We start from the raw sequence: 20,808 nt of genomic DNA on the forward strand, positions 1-20,808 counted from the left end.
AATGGATGTATGCGCAGATGGTATAAGTACACACGGCCGATGTGTACCCAATAACCACGACTCTATAGGACTTGAAGGAGAGCTGTGCGCGAGTCCCAGGTGCGTGCATAGGCAATGTGCACGCGCCAGCAGCGCGTATACTACTACCACGGTTCTCGAGGAACCCATGCCCTAGTATACGTATACCATGTGTATACGCACGGCCAAGACCAAAAGATATGATGAATTGTTATTTAGTATAATTGCGACTTGCTAAAGTGGTGTTGAAACCTGAAGCGACCCAGTAAAGAGGACCACGTGACTGTATACCATTGGTATACTATTTGATGGTAGGAGAATGGTATACGGGGGTACATGACCTGATTGGGTATACTGTTTGGTATACCATGGGAAGGTAGGGGAATGGTAGGAGCCAGGGGAATACTTAAGGATGTTTATTACTACTGTACCTAGCTTTCCTATCTTCGTGATCAATACTACTGTTATTAGAGTACTAACTGTTTAAAGGATCTTTGCAAAGCAACTTGTCTAGTACTTACTCTACAGGCTATAGTATATATACTATAGGCTGGCCCTGCCCTTTTACCTTGACTTCAACCCGACTGTGAGAGACCCACGTGATCCAGGCAACGTGTTCCCAACTGGACCAAAAGGTCACTATGATCAGACCCGATGGTCTGATCTGCCTGGATCGCACCTATATAGCCTGCGCCGTGACACCGACCGTGACAAGTCTTTATACTTGTTGGACGTGATCACACCAGGTAAGACAAGTCAATCCGAACCTATTGGAAGTCCCGTGTGAGAGCCCGGGGTTAGAAGCGCACGAGAGGTCGTCGCTTTGATAACAGATTCTTAAAAATAAGGTACAGGTATATTACTACCATGCCTAGTAGTATATATATAACTATTATAGAATAAATCATGTTAATAACTAGCCAGGTAATTTACCTAATCTTAATATAATTAAGTCTTGCTAGGCATGGATAAAGCAATATACAACTACCTATAAAGCTCCTTGTAATAGGAAGACCATTAAATCTATTTAGATTTAGGCCTGGAATAAGCTACTACAAGAAGCTATTCAGGCCTGGATTCTCTGCTTGTTGAAGCATCAGGAAGAGATAATATACCTGGAGAGAGAGAATAAGTATCAAGAGGGCCAGCAGGCCCGGGATTCGCGTAATTAGAAGGGCAAGCTGGTCAAAGGGCAGCTTTTAACCTGTCAAGACCTCTCTACCTTCCTAAACAAGGCATCTATATAGCTTCATTCCTTTTTTTATGTTCTAAATAAGTACCCAAGCCAAAAACTATTGCTATGTTGCTGTGGTTACAACCTACATACTAATTTACTAGTAAAATTGAACAAGTGTGACATAGATTATACTAGCGCTGCGCGGACACTTTTGGTACACACCTCCGTAGATTACACGCAATTCTCCCATACTATTCAACCTGACGTCAAAACGTTGAGCTACCCCATCGGAACAACCCTTATTCCGACAATCCCCGGAAGTGCAGTGTCGATCGACACTGCACTTCAGGGGTTGGGGAGAGCTGAAAAATAGTTACTAAAATAGGATGAATAGTATCTTATAGTTAGACTTGTTCAACCCAACCCGTGAAACCCGCCCCAACCCGCCCCAACCCGCCAAGAAATGGGTTGGGTTGCTGATTTTAATAATCCAATGGGTTTTGGGTTATGCATGGGTAACCCATTGGATTATGGATAACCCAATGGGTTGCCAAGCCATGCCAAGATATAAATTACTATATTATATTTACATATACATATTAAATATAAATAAATCACTGTATTAAATACAGTAATTTATTTTAATATGTAGATCACTACCTAATTAGGCAGTAATCAACATACATGGGTTTTATAGGTTTTATGGGTTGGGTTAGTGGGTTTTTTAGTAACCCGTGGGCGGGTTTCCAACCCCATAACCCAACCCAAAACCCACCGGTTCATCTTCAAAGGCCATGGGTCAACCCAAAACCCGCGGGTTAACAAGTCTACTTATAGTGTCAGAAGCCATATAGATGACTTAATTATAAGGCATCTATTATCTACTAAGGTTGACTAAAATTCCCACCACAAAAGTTCTGGACCAGTCTTCTTATAAACCAAAAGGAATTCTATATGATTAAAAAGGTATAAAAAGGAGGAACATTCTTGCACTTAGCTTAGTTCTTCAGAGATCCTAAAATCACTAAAATCAAAGCCCACATCTAGTGGGAAACTTCTATTCTTATATATATCTAATGAATAGTGTTGAATTATTAGATATATATATTATACTACATCAGAAGTCCACCTTTGTACTATACGTAGGTAGATCGGGTGCTTGAAGATCATGTCGGCTATGGCCAGTATTTGAAGGGTAGGCAGAACGATCTATTAGAACCTCTAAAACAGTCATATGAAGATGATCAAGATGATAAAAAAATGTTAGAATCCAGCGGAGAGAGGAACCCCATATTTATGTCTGTCCACACAAAGAAACGCTGGTGATTCCATAGTATCTTCTAGATTTCTCCATTCCTTTGGTGCCTCCTTCTCCTGCATATTCTATATTGCTTCTCTTTATCATACTGGCGCACATGCAAACGGCCAATCGGCCCGATATAGTTCCAGGGGCGATATTGCGGGGCCGACAGATCAGGGTTCTCCTATTCATTTGCCAATTTTCCCACAATATCGCTGCTATTGACTGGCTAGATACCACGATCTTTAAAGGATTCGCGAATGATTCGCTAGTTGAATGCCTTTTTTCGTATAGGACTAATGACTCGGAGAAACTCGGTTTTCCTAACTAGCTGGCCCGCCGAGTACGATAGCTCGTTATTTATGCTTCGGAAGTGCTATTTATAGCTCAAAAATGGCTTGCCATCGAGCGGCTGACAGAGATGAGTAGTATGAGGCAAAGATCCGAATAGGATGATGTTGTTGTCGTCGTCGTATTTCTGTAGAAATTCGAGGGTCAGATAAGAGCTATGGCCATCGAAGATCAGAATGCGCTGCTCTCCTCTTTTTGTGCGACATCAGTTGCCTTAATAAATTCTTGAAGCCATTGAAGGCTAATCTCGTCAGAAATCTAGCTATTTGGTGATGTTGTTATAGAGGTATCTCGTGGTAAATCCTCGCTTCCGTTGAACCAACTCTCTATAAAGACCCCACCACTTTTGAAGATAAACAAGGGATCTATCTGCCAACCGTCGCAGCAACATATTCAACTGCGGCGATAGTCTCGCCTCGTTCGGATTTAGCAAGATCAGGGCAATTTTCTAGCTGTTGACGTTCTATAGTTGACCTTCGCCATGTTAGAAGCCGCACTTGTCGAAGTTATATACTAGCCGCGCCGGTATATCTTTGACGAGATTCGCAAGCAATTTGTACTAATGTACCAAGGCCCTTGCATTTTGTGCTGATATCCGCCTCGATTCTTTCGTTTTCTGCTTCACCGGGCGCAGTTTGAGGCCCATAGGGAGGCGCCTCACGAAGCGAAACACCCACATCTTGCTAACACGCTCAGCCTTGCCAGCGCGCGATAGCGCCCGATCCGCCCATGCCTACACTAGCCGAGGAGGCACTGGCTTGTTCAAATCGCGCATGCGTGAGACCCAGCGTATCAAAGCTTCCTCCTGATATCCTTCGAGGGCCTTGTTGACCGGTTTTCTAGACGTACGTTAAGCGATACTATATTAAATTTAAAAGTTAGAGGTAGAAGGTTAAGGTAAGTAGAGGAAAAGTCGAAGATCAAGAAGATCAAGAACTAGAGAAAAGGACCCTTTGTCGTGTAGCATTTTTCTAACTGGCTAGTGTAGTTCTCATCTTGTGGCGAGACTAGAGGCCGGCGATGTATCCGGGGGTTCCCCGGACTCGCCCGCCTCTTCTGGGAGCTGTCCTCCGCTTACAACCTGGAAGCCTCACCGACACCGGGTGAGAACTTTTGCCAACGTCAAACTCTCTCCCCTTCAAGTTCCTGTCATCGGTTTCTCCCGCTTCGATTGACCTGTCTATTTAAAAGCTTTATCCGAGAAAGCCCTGTTTGCTTGGCGCCCTGCCGGCTCTCATAACGACCTCTCGTCAAGGAACACAACGGCAGGAAGACAGTACCTGAACTCTGAAACGATATTCTTCTTCGTCAAAAGCTCCTTTAGCGGCCATACATTAGACCTTCCTGCACGCTTCAGAAACATACCCGGACAAGAAGATGTCACTGTTCGGCTCACAACCTGCGGGACAGCTGGAGGGCTATGCATTCACTGTGGCCGGCGCCGCTTACCAGCTGGATCCGGTTTTCAAAGACCGATCCAAACCTTGGTATGTTACGGCCCTCTCACCGTCGAGCATAAGTGTTGAGGACGGATTACGAGCGAACCCCTACGAAGGGATGTCCCACTACCCCGAGCATGAGAAAGAGGACCCTGTTAAGGCCCTTAACCAGACTAAGTACGTTGTCCTTGGAGTGTTCCCGGCCCAAGACCTCAGCGACAAAGACTATGCTGCGAAACGAGTCAGGGGCCACGCTGTCGGATATGAGCTACCGGACAAGATTCTACAACCCCGAGACGATGGATCCCTTCCCCTTCGAGTTGTAACGCCTGTCGTCAGCGATCCCAAGGTTGGGGTCAAGCTCTACGTTCTTACGAATGTAGATAGAGTCAGCGGCTTATGCTATTCGTACACAATCGCGCAGCAAAAAGTCTTTTACTTTTCTGAGTATAGAAATGCTCAGGTAAACCAGCGCAACCGTCAAACGGAGTGGAACGCCCTAGCGGCTCGCTTTGCGAAGGACTCTGCTCACCGACAGTTCATGGACCGGAGGCACGGAAAGTCGTTAGTTGTTTCCATCGAGACCGATCTAATCAACAAGCTGAAGTTACTCTCAGCTGGCATCAAGACAATCGAGCAAAGAAAGTATCAGCTCTTGTGTTCCGACATTTTGAAAACGATAACCAGGCTTGAAGTCGATGACTCACCAGCTGAGGTGACCGTCGAGAGGTTTTTTGACGGGAATTTTACCATGGACTTTGGTCACCAAGACGCCGTAGCTTTGGTTGCCGAACTACAACAATTCTGGATAGGGGTGCCCGGTTTGAGTCCCACGCTCCTCATAAAGGTACGAGATGCATTGGTTAGCTCGAGGCTCTGCGTTGAGTTACGTTACGCGCGTGAGTTTATTGTTCACACTCTATCCCGCTTCGAGGATTTTCCAAACCAGAATCCTGTCGACACCGTGACACGTGTTTACAACGTTATCAAAGCAGCCGGTATCGCCAGAGACGCGAGGACAAGCAGCACGTTGTTCGCGAGTAGGAATGAGCAGATAGCCGCTTTGGCCGCAGACATCGAATGGCTCGAGTCACTTAAGGACACTGTTATTGCACAAAGCGATCGAATATCCGCCTTTTACGGACGCCAGGCATCACCAGCATTTATTGAGGAAGTATACGCTCAACTTCCCAACGCGCTCACGAAAGATGAGCGTCGCCTGGTTTATGACCAGGGCCTGGCATTTGTCTGCTCGCAGGCCGAGAAAGACACTCTCGCCTTAGTTAAACATATCGACGAATACCTGCAGTTAAAGAAATCCATCGGCAAAGAACTGTTGGCTGGACAAGAGTCTTGACTGTGTGCAATGGTGGGCTTTCTTTTAAATATGGTTGTCGACGACACCGTGACTGTCAACCCGTTGGTATCCCCGAGTCCGCACTTCAGTTACCATTACGATCCAAGTTCTTGACGAATTTTAAGCACTACTACTCGATACCACTGTTGTTCTTTGAGCAGATTTCTAGTATTATGAGCGTTTGAACTCTAGGAATAGCACTTGGGTCAACTCCGGCGAGACAATATGATTCCATCTAGACCGTAAACCAGATTATTCGCGACGCCAATTCCTACTGTACCTAACGGGAAAAAAGTAACTATCCGGCCTTGCTCAGTTGGTATTCCCTGCTGACCTTCCTCCCCGGATGGAACTCGCAAGAGTGTATTGGAACGTCAACCAACATCCAGGCGTAATGACCCCACGGGATGCGTTAAGCACTGCTGTCTGGCATTTCCTCATCCGCCTCGTCGTTCCTCTTGGCTCGAACTATAGGGAGATAAGCACAGGTAGAAATAAAAACCCAAGCTGTAAAGAAGAAGAGAGCCTGATCACGTACATCTCTTGGGTAGCCAGACTTGCCCCGATTTCCCAGACTCAGTCGCTTGTTGCAAGCAAGCCAGAACTTCTTCCAAGATGAGCACATCCTGATCGAGCTTTTGTCCCATGAGCAGGCGGAGTATCGCTGGTTTAAGAGACCTTATTTTAGCATAAATGCCTTCTGGGATTTGGTCGCGCAAAGTAATCTTCGCCTGTAGGGTTTGTCTCTGGTGGAGACAATCCAGTAGCTCGAGAAACTGTGTCACTTCCTTCTGAAGAGTTGTTTCGAGGTTCTCTCTAACTGCTCCGATATTCCCGATTAGATCGCAAGCTTTTCCGAGGCTTTCCATCCTTGAAGCGATGGATTCAAGCTTCTTTTTGAGATCGGCATCGAGGCCGGGAATTACTTGCTTCTCATGTGGCTCCATTTGACTGAATTATAGGATCATTGGTCAGTACTGCTACTTGCATCGTCACTCCGGAGGGGCCTAACCGCGTGGGTTTTCAGAGAATCTGTATTCAAAGAAACCGAATACTCGATTCGGTGTTGCGGAACTGGAAGTACGAAAGGTAGCTCGATTAGGCCAGGTACTAGGCAAGAGGGAAACGTATAACCTAGGTAACACACCTCCCTCACTTTTCTCACTCAGCATATCCCACTAAGCACTAGTAGCGATTTACTAGCTATTTCATTCTCCTGCTCCCTTTAAATCACCACTCTTCTACTCTCCTTTTGCTGCAACACCCAGCGAAGAATACATCAGATCTAGCTCAATCAGCTCCATCCAACTTCCCCCCAGGGATTCTTCCCATCAACTTGGGTCAGGAACGTTCATTTGTCGTTATCTCTACGGAATCTGACAGAGATTTACCCCCCGCGCAAAAAGTAAGTCGATGAGCCTTCTCTTCAAGAGGCTGCTGCTGAGGAAATGTCCCTATCTAGCCATGTCTGAAGACAAATCAGATGCAATCGCCCACAGCATATGGGCAAGAAATTGGGCCAGTTTCAACGCAGGGCAATTCCGAGACCCTCCTCTTTTAGCGAATTCTACAATTCGAGATCCCTATGATCTTGGACACCTAGAAGATATCAAACAAGATATGCCCAAGATCCCAGACGGTCCGTACGTGTTTAGCAACAAAGAAATGGCGGTATGATAGAGGCCTAATAGAGACACTATCTGTTGCTAACTAGTTTTTGAAGGAGATTGAAGGGGGTCGATCAGTGCCGCAGCCCGAGTATAAGAAGGTAATCGATGTCCCAACCGCGATGGGCGTGGCGGCGGGTAAAGTCGAGGCATATGGACATGTAATCGATATCGACGAATACCTAGGCCAGGATTGGGAAGATGAGTTTATAGTAAGTGTACTGATAAGACTCTCATGAACAGAAGCTAATCCAACAACAAGAAACCATTGTATCACCAGGAACCCGCAGCCACCCCAGATACGTTCGCCGTCAAGCCCCACAGCTGGCAACTAAAAGGCGCGGCTCAGATCCATTACCTTTGTCGAAGCGTATTCAGAGGGGGCATCTGTGGAGATGAAATGGGTCTTGGGAAGGCACTCCTTGCTGTTCACCTAATGGAACTGGCCCGACAAGAGCCAGGATCTTTTTCTGTCATTGTTTGTCCAGCTTCATGTCGGATGCAATGGAGATCTGAGATCCTTGGTTCTTACAAAGAGGTAAGTTTGAGGCTCCCCCATTTGCTCAACGCGACCTGCTGATTAGGTAACGCAATTTCCAGGGCACCGCGCCCAGAACTCTGATTCTGGATAATCAAAAGATGACATTGCATGAAATATGGGAGCACGGGTATGAGATAGTCATCGTCTCATACCCATTCCTCTGCTCTCAACTTAGGAACCTGGAGAGTGTGAATGCTGAATTTAGAGATTTTCGAGATTGTAAACTTCGTGTTCCTCCGACAATTCCAACCTGCGCCCTGTTCGACAATGCCCTCCGCCTCACGGGTAAACCAATAAAGAGGCTCATCCTCGACGAATGTCAAAACTTGAAAAAAGAAGACGGAGCTAACTTTAAAGCCGTTAATGCTCTCTACAGGAGCGCAACAGTTCTTTTATCTGGGACGATTTTAGACAATACATGGTCGGATATAATCAACCCGTTACTGCTGCTGAAAGGCCATCCTTTCACCAACCGCGGGCGACTTATCTCCGCCCTCCTGGATAGCAAACAAAAGAAGTCATATAGACTCGAGCTGACGGACACGGGGATTGTGTGTATCCAACGCCTTCTAATGGCGTTGATGGTCGCTCGTCCATCGAGTGTTCTTGAGTTACCAGAGATGAGCCAGGAGTCTATCGAATTCAGCCTCAACGATGACGAAATTTACATGGTCAATCATCACATCGGGAGATACAAGGCCGCCCAGGCACAGCGGCAGTCGTGGTTGCAAAAAGGAGTCAATACATCTTTTGAAGTCGCGATGCGCCACGCAGTGGACGCGCAGCTGTGGGCATCCCATTCTTTGTTAATCACGCACCGGGCATTGCACGATCCAAAAGCCGGGCCGGAAGACACGGACGAGACCCAGGTTGATCTGGATGGGATGGCAACCAATTTGGTCTCAGAGATTGAATACGAAGATCCCAAGACCCGTGGGAAGTGGCTGGCGAGTCTCCAGGCCACGCCACTTCCCGAACTGTTGAAATCTAGCCGCATGGCCGCCCTCCTCAAAACCTGGTCTGACGCCAGGTTAAAGTATCCTGATGAGAAGATCGTTATCTTTAGCAAGTTTAGAAAGTTCCTTGAGATTTTCGGCACCATCATGAAAAAGGAATACGGCATTGAGCCTCTCATGTTTCATGGTCTTCTGACCCACGCGGAAAAGGCCGCGGCCCGCAAAAGCTTCGCCGACTGCGAGAGCAAAACACCGTTGCTTATTACAGCTCAGGCTGGAAGCTGCGGCCTCAACCTTCAGCAAGCATCCATCGTAATTCAGGCAGAAATATGGTGGAACGCCAATACTGAGAAACAGGCGCGGGCGCGCTGTTACCGCCAGGGCCAAGAGAAAGACGTGAGATGGTTTCGACTCTTCGCGCCGAACAGCGCGATTGATACTGAGATCGATGTCGTCCAAAGACGGAAGAGCACAGTGAACAGTAAGATCATGAAACCCTTAGTCCGGAAAGACGAGGCTCCTTTGGTCGTGCCTAGGTTTCCAACACCAGACCCCGACACGATGTCACTCGACCAACAACTTCAAGACTAGGGTTCAGGGGATCTCCCGTGATAGGCGAGAAATATGCCTTAATTCCTGATGTCGATGTAAGCTCACTAGCTCTGTGTTAGCTCCGTTGGCTGTCTGTTCGACAGCGAGCGTATGCTGCCATCTCTCCGACCTAGACTAAGCGCCCTGGCGGATTTTCGCGGCAACCAATAACGTCATCTCTCGGCTCGGCTTCGCCATGGCCCCTTTCTACTGGGGGATACATCGCCGGCCTCTAGTCTCGCCGCAAGATGAGAACTACACTAGCCAGTTAGAAAAATGCTACACGACAATGGGTCCTTTTCTCTAGTTCTCGATCTTCTTGATCTTCGACTTTTCCTCTACTTACCTTAACCTTCTACCTCTAACTTTTAAATTTAATATAGTATCGCTTAACCACGAGAGATTCTAGCATCCAGAACAACGAAGGACAAAATCTATTCCCTCTTAGACTATCTTATGGCAAGAAGGCAATTGGGAGATGCGGCCGATAGAAAGCCAAAGTAAAAGATAGTTTCCAAAGGATACTACACACTGCCTGTTCCTGTCGTGTTCTTCTCGTCCGGCTGGATTGTCTCGATGACTCGATCACTAGTCGGTGATGCTGGGCGGTTGATTTTCCGCACCGGGGAGCCCGGACCTAACATGACGAGAGTACTTTTCCTTGCGGGCCGGCGAACGGTGGCTAGGATTAGTTGCCAGTAATGAAAGACGGGTTACAGATAGCAATTCTTCCCATCCTTCGCGAGAGCGTGGCTGCCACTGCCTCCAAGGTGCTGCACGGTCTTTGCGATCAGTTCGCCGCGCCCAGTCGCGTGCAGGATGTTGCCGATGGCTGCGTGCACGGCGAGCAGAAACTTGTTGGGGGCGGGGTACCGGGGGTCGTGACTTGCCACTGTCGTGAACTCAGGCATGAACTGGATACACCATCAGCACCGTCCAACCGATCCTCAATCACAGCCTTAGCGGCGAGACAGGGATGCATGACTCGCCTTTTCCAAGCATGCCAATTACGGTTAAAGAAGGCTTCTCTCCGCCCCATCCAGACAAGCATCTGTGGCGTCCCTGTCTCTCCCCACCCAGGTGTGCTTGAGAACAGACTAACTATGATAGGCATGAGCGAAACATGTGTTTGACTCTAGCCGCCAATAGATCGAAACTCGGACGACTGGGATGTCATTGAGAGCACGTCAAGACCTTCCGTTGTCTCCTTAACTTCCCGGGTCTGTTGACCCTTCCTGAGACCAACATGGGGAAAGGGACCACCTTGGTTTATTTGGGGAACTTCTTTTCTCATAGACCTTTTACTTCAGACGAAAGCTCGGCCTTCTTTACGGTCACTTTACAAGTTCATATCCATTCTTCGCTAGCATGGCAACCCAATCAGCATCGGCTCCTTCTGGCGACAAAGGAGACGAGTCTCAGCTCGTCGGAGCTTCTACCCCTTTATCTGAAAGACCTTCTCCTGATCCAGATCTGGTGAGCATCCCTTCGTGGCAGCAGATTCTCTTTAAAACAAGGAGGAACACTCTCAAATCTAACAGAAGGCTCGGTGAGGTGACGTGGGACGGTCCCAACGACCCTGCAAATCCCAAGAACTGGCCTGCGAGTCGAAAATGGATGGTCTTTATTCCTATGTCCCTGTTCAATCTCTTGAGCTCAATGTCCTCGGCCACGGTTGCCCCAGCTCTGGAGGCAATCGCCTCTGATCTCAATATTCGTTCCCAAACACTGCTCATCATGAGTCTTTCTGTGTACCTATTCGGTAGTGCGATAATTCCGCTTGTCAGTTCACCTCTCTCCGAGATGTACGGACGAGTCATGATCCTCTCCGCTGCCAACATCTTCTATATCATTTTCAATACTCTTTGCGGAATCGCCAAGACGCAAAACCAGCTTATTGCATATCGATTTCTGGCCGGGATAGGGGGCGCTGGTCCTTTCGGAGTATGGTATTTCTAATTCGTTTCATTGTCGCTAGTGCTAATCTGGGCTTTGTGTAGATAGGAAGCGGTATGAACAGTGACCTGTTCCCTCCACAGGACAGATGGAAGGCCATGGCAGTATTCACCCTGGCTCCCCTCCTAGGAACGGCTATCGGCCCTATCACCGGGGGATTCCTTGTTCAGTATGAGTCCTGGCCGTGGTGCTTCTATGTGGTCTCAATCGCTGCCGCTGTTGTGCAGCTTGCCGCGTTCTTCCTGCTTCGTGAGACTTTCGGTCCTGTTCTATTGCGAAGGAAATGTGCTCGCATGCGCAAGACCACTGGAAATCTCAACCTCCACACTGAATATGATGGCATGTCCTCGACCGCTTTGCTGCACAAGAACTTGATCCGGCCTTTCCGTTTGCTGGCCACGCAGCCCATCATCCAGGTGCTGAGTTTGTATCTGGCCTACCTCAACGGCATCTTATACCTGATGGTTGCTACGTTCCCCGACGTCTGGACGACGATCTATCATGAATCGGACTCAATTGGATCGCTGAACTATATTTCTCTCACGGTTGGGATGGCTGTCGCAACCCAGCTGGGGACTCGGATCGCCGACCGCGTTTACCAACGACTGCGTGCTAATAATGGAGGGGTGGCTCGGCCTGAATTTCGCTTGCCGATTCTCTGTGCAGGAGCATGCATTGTCCCCATCGGACTCTTCTGGTACGGTTGGAGTGCCCGGCCGAGCATTCACTGGATCATGCCGTGAGTATTCTATTCTCTTGTGGGGACGGTCAATCTACCGTAGGGGGGGAAAGAGGAAAAGAATAGAAAGAAATATCGCTGACCCCAAGAAGTAACATCGGTGCCGCCATTTACGCCGGCTCTACCGTTGTACAGTTGGTTTGCGTCCAAGGCTACCTCATTGACACATACCAGCTTTTTGCGGCAAGTGCAATGGCCGCCGTCATGGTTCTACGAAGTCTGTTAGGGTTTGCACTGCCCCTAATAGCCCCCGGTCTGTGCGTTCTTCCCCGTTGTTTCCAACGCAGTGTAGAGAGTTCCACTGACATATGTATGAAGATATACTACCCTCGGATTTGCCTGGGGAAACAGTCTACTGGCGTTCATTGCGATCTTCATTGGAATACCTTCGCCACTGCTCCTGTGGTTTTATGGTGAACGATTGCGTGAGAAGAGCACATACGCACGAAATACCTGATCACACTAATCCCTTTTTCTTTTCGATTGAAGTAATAGTCGCGCTGGAGTGACCATGCATTAGAAAGACTCTATTAAGTAGTCCCTATAAAGTTACTAGTAGTAATAGATACTGATGGCATATCTTTCAGAAGGCGGCTGTCGGAAGCAAGTGCATAATAGACAAATATCATATAATTCAGGAACTTCAGGTATATACCATGACACATATAAAACCAAGTGTGATTGTGATAGTCCGAGCCAACTCCCGACCGCCATCAACTTCCTATATATACCGAGCCCTCAGACGCCCTCAAGCACCTAGCTTGAACAAACAACCATCGTATTGGAATTCAAGAAGCCGGACCGTAGAGCAAACACAGACGAAAAGCATCAACGTTGCGTGACATCCTGGAAAGCGAAAAAAAAAAAAGCGCTATAGATCCTCGGAGAAACGCGACTCTCGAGCGCCGTTACTCACCGGCTTGTCGACAATAGAAGGGGGCGCCGGGAGATCATGCTCAGCGGCAGTATCGCGGAGTGCCTGTCGTTCATTGGACGGCGTGGCCAGCTCATGGACATGCCCTTCTTGGTGTCGTTGCTGCTTTAGACTGTGGCTTTGCTCGACTATTTCCTTCGAGTCTCGCTCTGTAGCCAGATACTCGCTCGGCGTCATTCCCTCAAGCTTGCCCACGCCTTCCTCAGAAGTTACACCCTGTGTTGGCTGACTGAGGTCGCTTGCCGTGACTGGGTTTGATCGAAGTGGTTCCGCTCGCGAGTCTCCTTCGGGGGCGCCGACGACTCCCGCAACGGGTTCTGCGATCTGCTCACCCTCGTCTTCCGGTTTGACGGGCTGTTGTGCCTCCTCAGCCCCACTGGTTTCCGTTTCTTGGGTTTCGACACGTCTAATGCCTTCCGTGGTGCCAGCCGCACGTGAAGTATCCCGCGTAGCTGGCTCGCTCACCCTCCGCCCCTCCTCCTGCCCTTCACCAACCTCTTTCGGAAGGCTTGCACTAGCTCGGCGCCCTATCCTACTGAACCACGACTTCAGCTTTGATTCCTGTTTCGAAACGGTATCCGGCTGAGCTGCACCGGGGGCAGCAACCTGAGTCTTGTTGATCTGCTGTTGAGACTCACGCTCGGGCTCGGGTTGCGGTTGGGCCATGGGCTGGGGCTGCACTGTTTGTGATGGTACGGCAGTAGTTCCGTTGACTTGTTGCGTCCGCTCTTCGGTAGGTTCCCGGGCCCACTCAAAATCCCGCGCCTGTCTCGATTTTCGTTTCCATGGCCAACTTTTCTCCTCTTTATACTTGCGCTCCTGCTTCAAATACTCTGCTCAAGTTAGTCGTAACCTTCGTGAAAGTCGCTAAGCACCCACCCTTGTGTTGTCTTTCCTCCAATTGTATCTCGGCTTCCCTTTCACGCTCGAGAGCCAGAAGATGTTGCCTCTGCTCTTCATCAAGACGAGCCTCGACTTCTCTCGCCTTCTGGGTTTGCGCCAAGTCCTCGATTTCGTCGAAAGTAGGCTGAAGTCGAGAGCGGGCCAGATGCTCCATATCAGCCATCTCGACGTGCTTCTGCCCGCCAATACTGATTTTGCCATCCATCAGGTACTGAGCATCGGTAACCTTCATACCCTTCTGTGCGCGCTCCTGGGCCTTTTCGTCCAAATATTTCTGCATGGCGAGGGTGCGTCCGCTTTCGGTGTAGAGACGTTTGTCCATGTCCTGAATAGTAGCGTCCACGTTTTTCCTCGCAAGGTCTAGCAGAGTAGCTCGGTCGTTCTCTCTCTTCTCGTCTACAGCATTGAGCTTGGATTGCAGGTTTGTCATCTGCTTTCGAATTTCCTTGGATCGTTCAATATCAAACTGCTCAGCTTCGCCGGACAGTCTGTGCCGGTGAAGGGTGAAACTGGACCGCGCGGGTTGCTGCTCAACACCGTAGTAATTTCTATACTCAGCGGTCTCATCTTTCAGCTTCGCCAGTTTCTCTGCAGCGCGTTTCTGGGCGACGTCCTGTAAGGTGAGCGCCTGCTGTAAAGGCCCCGACGAAGACCGCTGGGCGCGACCCTGCGCAGGAAGCCTTTGAGCACCAGGTAGCCCTGCATCCTTATTATCCTTTGCCATCGACATGGAAGCCGCTTCCAATATGCTCCTTTTCCGATGCTCTTCCATCTCTGGGCCAATGGGCGGCGTAGCGGTGAAGAGCCTCCGGTTCATATGGACGTTCTGTATCCGACTCGCGTTCATGTATTTATCCAAGTCATCGAAAGGATCTCCCGGGCCCTTAACTCTCGCACCTGCAGGCGGGTGCGCAGCTTCTAACGGCACAGATTCGGCTCTCTTTCTGTTGCCAGAAGTCCCCGCTGTGCCTCTTCCTTCATTGATCGCAAACACGGCAGCCTGGTATGGATAACCCTCATGGCTTGGGGAAGCTGCCTTCTGCCGATCAGCGGTAAGGGTTGCAGCCTGCCTAGCCCCGAGATCCTGCTTCCGTGCATGCGCTGCCAGTGCGGCTACAGCCGATGCGTTACTTAACCCAGAGCGCGAACCCCTCGACGCTATCAAAACAATATGCATCAGCATTCTCGTTAGTTCCGCGACGCAAGCGAGAAGAATCGCTTACTATCGGTATCAGGTCTGGCCGTTGATTCACGGAGAGGAATGCTTCGCTCAGGATGGGTGACATATAGCGCGGCCGTCGCAGCTATTATTGAGAATAGATAAGCGACGCCCCTAATGAGATCAGCGGGAGGGATCACCTTGATCTGCTAGCCGGCCGGACCCGGCGCGCGAGATGCGCTGCTGAACAGCTGGGTTCTGCTCGACTGCTGCTGCCATTGTACTCAGAGCGGGATGGTGGGGGATGTCGCGGCAGAGGCGACAGAGTCATTTCCGGGAGTAGTAAAGGAGAGAAGGGGCAGGGAGGGGCGTTGAGTTAATAGTGGTTGGATGGATCGTCCGGAACCCAAAGGACGGAGGAATCGAGAGCTTTGGTGACGTACGTAGTGGTTCGGAAGGAAGAGAGAGCGCAAGAGAGAGAGGTTGCAGGTGCCGATCCACGGATCCTCAATCAGCGGCTGAACCTTTCACTCGTAGCCCAGCCTCAGAGACGGTCAAGAGAAAAGTGTCTGATGTCATGAAGTCGAGAAGTCAATGGAGATGGGAAAGTGTCAGAGTGCAACATCTCAGGACTGGTCTTCTGGGTGAGCTGATCGCAGCATACCAATGATGACCGTTTCCGTCAAGTCTCAAGCTGCCCACCGGTTCTCTTTTTTTTTGCACGTCAATCCATACATTCAAGGCCTGGGATTTCCAAGGATGGATGTGCTTGACCAAGATCCAAGCTTATCTTTTAGGTCAATGCAGGTGCGTCAGAGAGATGAGCTAAATCCAAGGACACTCAGGCCAAGACCCCCCTGTAGACTAAGTATTTATGTGTAACTTCGTGCCCTTGACTTGTTTATAATATTTGTCACCCACTATAAAACAGCGTATTTCATCTTCCAATTTATCTCGTCTTCGAATCAACTTTTGCAGAAGAAATACGCATGTAGGGTTGGGGATAGTTATCCTGCTACTCGCGACGCAACACCACTTAAAGACTTTGTGGCTCACCGAAGATAATTATCACGGTTAGTATCAGCCGGTGTGGGTGTAAGCCTCATTTTGTGAAACATGCCTAAGTTTCATGCTAATATATACCGACGACTGCTACCTCGTAGCTGATAGTCCTGGTCAGCACGGGTGGTATTAGAGCATTAAGCTATGTAGGGGAATACTAGTAATAGCATACGGACTGATTCTATCCATGTGCCGGGGTTCCTCCCACCATGTTCTATAAATTCAAATACAGACCGTGGCACTACCACAGTCCCAGAAGCTTTAGGATGTCATGCCGCGAGAAGAAAGATCGGTTCCATTTTCCGAAGATATCTGTTGGGCATTGCATTAGTACAAGATTTCACGTTATGCTTCGACACAGACATACACATCGGAATGCTCAAGGCACAAATAGCTACCTGAATGCTTGAGATGGCCATGAATGGCTTCTTGACGTACGCCTCCACGAGCCAGTCATATGTATAAAAGGTTAACACAAAGCTGAAGATGTTTTTGAATATCAACATGCATGTGAAAGCTTCGATGACGATGTTCCCTACTATCGATTAGTAGCGACCAGGGGAACGCGGACGAAGATACTCACTGTGGGCGTCGACGATATACAAAGCACTAGCGACTGCGCCCATGACCATTCCGATCACGACAAAGCAGAAGAATATGTCGGGAGGTAGCCAGCCGTAGTGCGCCGCATCATTTGCAGTAATACCGAAGCCGTACATACCAATACCACAGAAGATCAACTGAAAGATGACCAGGAGGATGCGGAACTCGGGTTCGTATCTTCCTTTGTTGAGCTTAATCATTAGATGGTTCATCGAATCCGATAGCAGCCCTGACAAGACGAGTCCCACCATGGCACCGATAAAGGCGCCCGTGTACATATATCCAGTCTTGTCTTCTTCGAACCACAACGGGCCGCTCATGAAGATGGCAGCGAGGGTCACACCAATAAACACTGTCCATCCGATGATGACACCTTGAATCAAGCAGGCCTATTAAAGTCAGCCGAGCACTTTGTAGAGGTTGGTTACCTTACCCAAAGAACAGCAGGATGCAAAAAAAGTGGGAATGGACGTAGAAGCAGTTTCCACCATTCCTCATCCGTTTTTCGCCCATTGAATAGTCTCAGTGTTTGAATATACGAATGTTTGGCAGGGGTCACTTTTGGCCTCACTGGCTCCTCTCTCGTGACGTCCAGCGAAGACTCTCCATTGCTAGTGGAGGCTGGTTTTGGCTGTTCCGGATCCTCCTTTGCCTCGGTTGTCTGAGAAAGAGTTCGCTGCCCATCTTCAAATTGAGCAGGCGCGGGTTTGAAATTGGGATCCAAGTAGTTTGGGCGCCTGTAGGCTGTTTCAGGGACCAAGAAGATTGTCAGGGGTAAGGCTGCTGCTGTGAAGATAGCCACAAAATAGAACGTCCAGTCCCAACCCATGGTCTTCGTGATCTTACCCGCGGCGACCGGGGTGAGAAAGGCAGCACCGAAAACAGCAACGTTGGACAGAGCCATTCTCTTTCCCCGTTGATGCACGTGAAATAGATCCTCCACGGATGCGTTCACTAGGGCTTCAAACGGAGCCAGTGCGACACCTTGGAAGATGCGAGCCCACAGAAGACTTTGATAGTTTTTGCCACTGCCCCCAGCCCATGCGCAGCTTACGACCATCAGTATATGCCCAAGCACGAAGAGATGACGTTTACCCCATACCCGAGCAGTAGGTACGATGAGTATGCCCGCGATTCCTGTTCCACAAAGATGATATCCAGTGAGCAATGCGATTGACATGAAACTTTTCCTATAATACCGCGAAAGAGTTACAGTCCCCGCCGCCATGATCGAGCTTGTTGTCGCACAGAGAACCGCAACGAGAGAAAGGGCGAGGAGGGTCAGGTCGCGTTTCCATAATGGCCAATTCTGCAATGCGACGCGTTTGTCAGCTAAAATGATCTACCAGACTGTCCGCGAGAATTTCAGGCATACCAATGGATCATTGGGGTCGTCGCTTGGCTGCGGAACAAGGAGTATAGGGACCGACCCAGAACGATCATACTTAAGATTCGAGTGAGAGGTGGAAGTGGGATCATTGGATCGTTCGCTCTCAAGTATATCCACGGTTCCTAGCGAATTTTATCAGCAAAGCAACATCGAAAGGGAAAGGCTGGGAGCTTAGATGCCTTTATTGGCATACCTGGAACCTGATGCTTCCGTACATCTAAGATACCAAGAGGCATCGTGGAGACTGGGCAGCTTTCAGAACGCCGCGAGTTCAGAAATTTGATAGAATGCTCAAGACAAACCGGCTCAGTAATTCAGATGGCAGCGAACAGATGATCTGTCAAGTACAGAAGCGGGGATACATCGAACTTGCATATGTGGGCGCGAGCATGCTGCGATGGATATGGGCGACCGCAATGTTGTGAGTTCCCTGAAAGCTTCTCGGTGGGGCGAGAAGCGAGGACAGGAGGGAGCACGGAGCAGAATGACGCAGCAAGACGAAGAGATCGTCGCCCAACTTCAACTCTTCGCCAGCAAGGTGTTCATGGAACGGGATGTCGGGAAGACCGAAGTGTGGAGGAAGGGTGATTGATGGCAGTCGGGAAGTTGTGCTGGATCTTGTGATTATTGGGGCCAGTCTCCGAGACCAAGCCCAGCCAGGGCCTCATCCTCACAATTGAGGTTGGCTCGCATTCCTCGTGGCTGTCAAGTGTCATTGTTGGGTGCTTCGCATCCTGGGTTTGTTTGAAAAAATGGTTCCTTTATGACCTACTCTGAATCCAGCGCAAACCATCGACAGAATCATCAGGATTGTGTCGCCTTCTCCCTGTTTCACCGTCCTCAACCCAGCACAACAGAATCCCAAGCCACTCCCGGCAGGCCCGGCCATCCGGAGGACATGCACTCAAGTCATTGTCAGCAAGGACCTCGGGGGGGTTCCGTGCTTCGACGCAGGGGGGACTCAGACACCCCCCATCATGGAAGATCCCTCAGTTAAAGTCCAGGTCATAATATCCAATCGAGATGCACACACTTGGTGGCAGTGAAAGAAGACCCTGCTTCTGACCAAGGTAAAGGGGATTTTCTCCACACCCCAGAGTGGAAGAGAAAATGGCTGGTGGAGAAAAGCGCTTTGGTTGGGTTGGTCCCGCAAATCATCCTGCAGGATACCAGCAGAATCTCAACTTGTTTGGCGCTAAAGACCACCTGCACCTGCACTAACAGCGACTCCCCCAGTCTGACTGGCGGGCTTTGCACCCGCCTTGAAGGTCACTTCTCCACTTCATCCAAGTTGTGGTTGTGAAGCTTGAGGGGGTTGATGGACGGCTTTGGAAACTCTGGACTCACAGACTTCAGGATGGATGGAGAAAGTAGTGAAGCAAGGAGGGATTGATTGAAAACAGCCTTCAATCTATAAGTTTTATCGAGATCGCTTTCTAGAACGCAGCTTTTACTGATTTTGGGTCCGGCCCAGCTTGTTCCAATTTGTGATTTGCTTCTCCACAAAGTGGAATCAAGCAGAGCCGGTCAATCTCAGCCTCCCGAGGAGGAGATCCGCCAGAAGATGGAAGAGCGAAGGGGGACTTTCCAGAAGGAGGGCGTCGATGTGTCGCAGGACACTGACACCCTCGCCACGAGTACTGGAAGGCAAATGGTTCCTGATCTGTTCCTTGACGCTGAAAGCACGGGCTTGTGGAAGCAAGGGAGAGAACAAGGATATTCGGGCTTGGGTTGCTCTTGAGCTCTCCGGTCCTTCTTTCGACCCGGCCACTTCCAGTCTCTCACTCTCTTCTCCTCTCGACCTTTCCCCATCAACAACCCGTCAATTCATCCCAATATCGCATAACGTCGTCTCAAGCCGTTCTCTCGTCTCACTTATCCAGAATACAGCAGCCATGAAGCTCCACTCTCTCGCTCTCGCCCTCGCAGCTTGCCTCAGCTCCGCCGCCGCCCAGGGCATGGCTGGTCTTCCATCGTGCGCTGTACGTCCTTTCCTCGATTCTAAATCAAACCGACTCCCAGCAGGCGTTATTCTCAATTATCTCTAAGAAGTCGTCATTGACAAAAACAACAGCAAGAATGCGCTACCGGAGCCATTCCCAAGGAGTGCAGCCTGATCGACGTCGAATGCATCTGTAAAACCAAGTCCTTTGTTGCGGATATGGCCTGCTGTGTCTCAAAGTCGTGCGAGGCAGGTGATCAGGATGGTATGCTCAGACCTTCCATCCCACACTCCATTCTTTAAAGAAAGGAAACCCGTGTGCGAATTGTGGCGCAAAATTAACTAACATACGCATTCCTCCCCACCAGCGGCCCTCGATTTCGCGAACGGTATCTGTGGTGGCGCTGGCGTCTCTGATCTCCCTCAGACTGCCACCTGCGCCAGTGATTCGACCACCACTACCACCGCTTCCGAGCCGTCAGAGACCGCGGCTACCACCACTTCCACCGACAGTGCCACTGGAACTGAGACTTCCGCCGAGACTCCCACCGAAACCTCGTCTGAAACCTCGTCCGAGTCCCCGTCCGAGACCCCAACGGACCCAGAAACCACTGACAGCGCAGCTGTCCTCCGTGGCAAGGAGCTTGGTCTTCTTGCCGGAATTGCGGCGGGTGCGGCATTCTTGATGTAAACAACCGAGGTCTTGCTTTTCGTGTTCGCTCT

At 49.6% G+C, this 20,808-nt stretch overlaps 6 protein-coding genes across 6 annotated transcripts; 4 read left to right on the forward strand and 2 right to left on the reverse strand.

Moving 5' to 3' along the window:
- Window positions 1-3,794: 3,794 nt before the first annotated feature.
- Window positions 3,795-5,882, forward strand: BJX67DRAFT_360911 (uncharacterized protein). Its single transcript, XM_071029819.1, has one exon. It carries the CDS (start codon window positions 4,224-4,226, stop codon window positions 5,640-5,642), a length of 1,419 nt encoding a protein of 472 aa, XP_070883562.1. The 5' UTR covers window positions 3,795-4,223; the 3' UTR covers window positions 5,643-5,882.
- Window positions 5,883-7,106: 1,224 nt separating this feature from the next.
- Window positions 7,107-9,397, forward strand: BJX67DRAFT_383631 (P-loop containing nucleoside triphosphate hydrolase protein; the record flags this gene model as incomplete). The annotated part of the gene is made up of 4 exons (XM_071033493.1): window positions 7,107-7,313; window positions 7,366-7,521; window positions 7,572-7,847; window positions 7,910-9,397. The coding sequence occupies 4 exons, from the start codon at window positions 7,107-7,109 to the stop codon at window positions 9,395-9,397; spliced, it is 2,127 nt and encodes a 708-aa protein (XP_070883563.1).
- Window positions 9,398-10,350: 953 nt separating this feature from the next.
- BJX67DRAFT_389755 (putative MFS transporter) lies at window positions 10,351-12,549 on the forward strand (the record flags this gene model as incomplete). Its single annotated transcript, XM_071034545.1, has 6 exons — window positions 10,351-10,873; window positions 10,952-11,212; window positions 11,398-12,092; window positions 12,185-12,236; window positions 12,267-12,349; window positions 12,411-12,549. The coding sequence occupies exons 1-6, from the start codon at window positions 10,766-10,768 to the stop codon at window positions 12,547-12,549; spliced, it is 1,338 nt and encodes a 445-aa protein (XP_070883564.1). The 5' UTR covers window positions 10,351-10,765.
- Window positions 12,550-12,701: 152 nt separating this feature from the next.
- On the reverse strand, window positions 12,702-15,748 carry BJX67DRAFT_360919 (uncharacterized protein). Its single transcript, XM_071029820.1, has 4 exons — window positions 15,289-15,748; window positions 15,153-15,233; window positions 13,906-15,087; window positions 12,702-13,859 (listed from the first exon to the last, which is right to left on the reverse strand). Exons 1-4 carry the CDS (start codon window positions 15,365-15,367, stop codon window positions 12,964-12,966), a joined length of 2,238 nt encoding a protein of 745 aa, XP_070883565.1. The 5' UTR covers window positions 15,368-15,748; the 3' UTR covers window positions 12,702-12,963.
- Window positions 15,749-16,180: 432 nt separating this feature from the next.
- Window positions 16,181-18,532, reverse strand: BJX67DRAFT_206312 (putative MFS transporter). The gene is made up of 6 exons (XM_071025516.1): window positions 18,337-18,532; window positions 18,129-18,265; window positions 17,187-18,062; window positions 16,734-17,142; window positions 16,518-16,685; window positions 16,181-16,462 (listed from the first exon to the last, which is right to left on the reverse strand). The coding sequence occupies exons 1-6, from the start codon at window positions 18,377-18,379 to the stop codon at window positions 16,392-16,394; spliced, it is 1,704 nt and encodes a 567-aa protein (XP_070883566.1). The 5' UTR covers window positions 18,380-18,532; the 3' UTR covers window positions 16,181-16,391.
- A 1,506-nt stretch (window positions 18,533-20,038) lies between these two features.
- BJX67DRAFT_383635 (CFEM domain-containing protein) lies at window positions 20,039-20,776 on the forward strand (the record flags this gene model as incomplete). The annotated part of the gene is made up of 3 exons (XM_071033494.1): window positions 20,039-20,125; window positions 20,218-20,350; window positions 20,454-20,776. 3 exons carry the CDS (start codon window positions 20,039-20,041, stop codon window positions 20,774-20,776), a joined length of 543 nt encoding a protein of 180 aa, XP_070883567.1.
- Between the last annotated feature and the right edge of the window lie 32 nt (window positions 20,777-20,808).

This window comes from Aspergillus lucknowensis (assembly GCF_044049455.1).
Source record: "Aspergillus lucknowensis strain CBS 449.75 chromosome Unknown BJX67scaffold_39, whole genome shotgun sequence".
Classification (NCBI taxonomy): Eukaryota; Fungi; Ascomycota; class Eurotiomycetes; order Eurotiales; family Aspergillaceae; genus Aspergillus; species Aspergillus lucknowensis.

Excerpts from the sequence above, each read along its gene's own strand:
- BJX67DRAFT_360911 (XM_071029819.1), top strand. The coding sequence starts at position 4,224 with ATGTCACTGTTCGGCTCACAACCTGCGGGACAGCTGGAGGGCTATGCA.
- BJX67DRAFT_360919 (XM_071029820.1), bottom strand. The coding sequence starts at position 15,367 with ATGGCAGCAGCAGTCGAGCAGAACCCAGCTGTTCAGCAGCGCATCTCG. Across the intron at positions 15,088-15,152 it reads GGCCAGACCTGATACCGATA|CGTCGAGGGGTTCGCGCTCT; the intron begins GTAAGCGATTCT and ends TTGTTTTGATAG. Across the intron at positions 13,860-13,905 it reads GGAGGAAAGACAACACAAGG|AGTATTTGAAGCAGGAGCGC; the intron begins GTGGGTGCTTAG and ends TAACTTGAGCAG.
- BJX67DRAFT_206312 (XM_071025516.1), bottom strand. The coding sequence starts at position 18,379 with ATGCCTCTTGGTATCTTAGATGTACGGAAGCATCAGGTTCCAG. Across the intron at positions 17,143-17,186 it reads TGCATCCTGCTGTTCTTTGG|GCCTGCTTGATTCAAGGTGT; the intron begins GTAAGGTAACCA and ends TGACTTTAATAG. Across the intron at positions 16,686-16,733 it reads GTATATCGTCGACGCCCACA|GGAACATCGTCATCGAAGCT; the intron begins GTGAGTATCTTC and ends AATCGATAGTAG.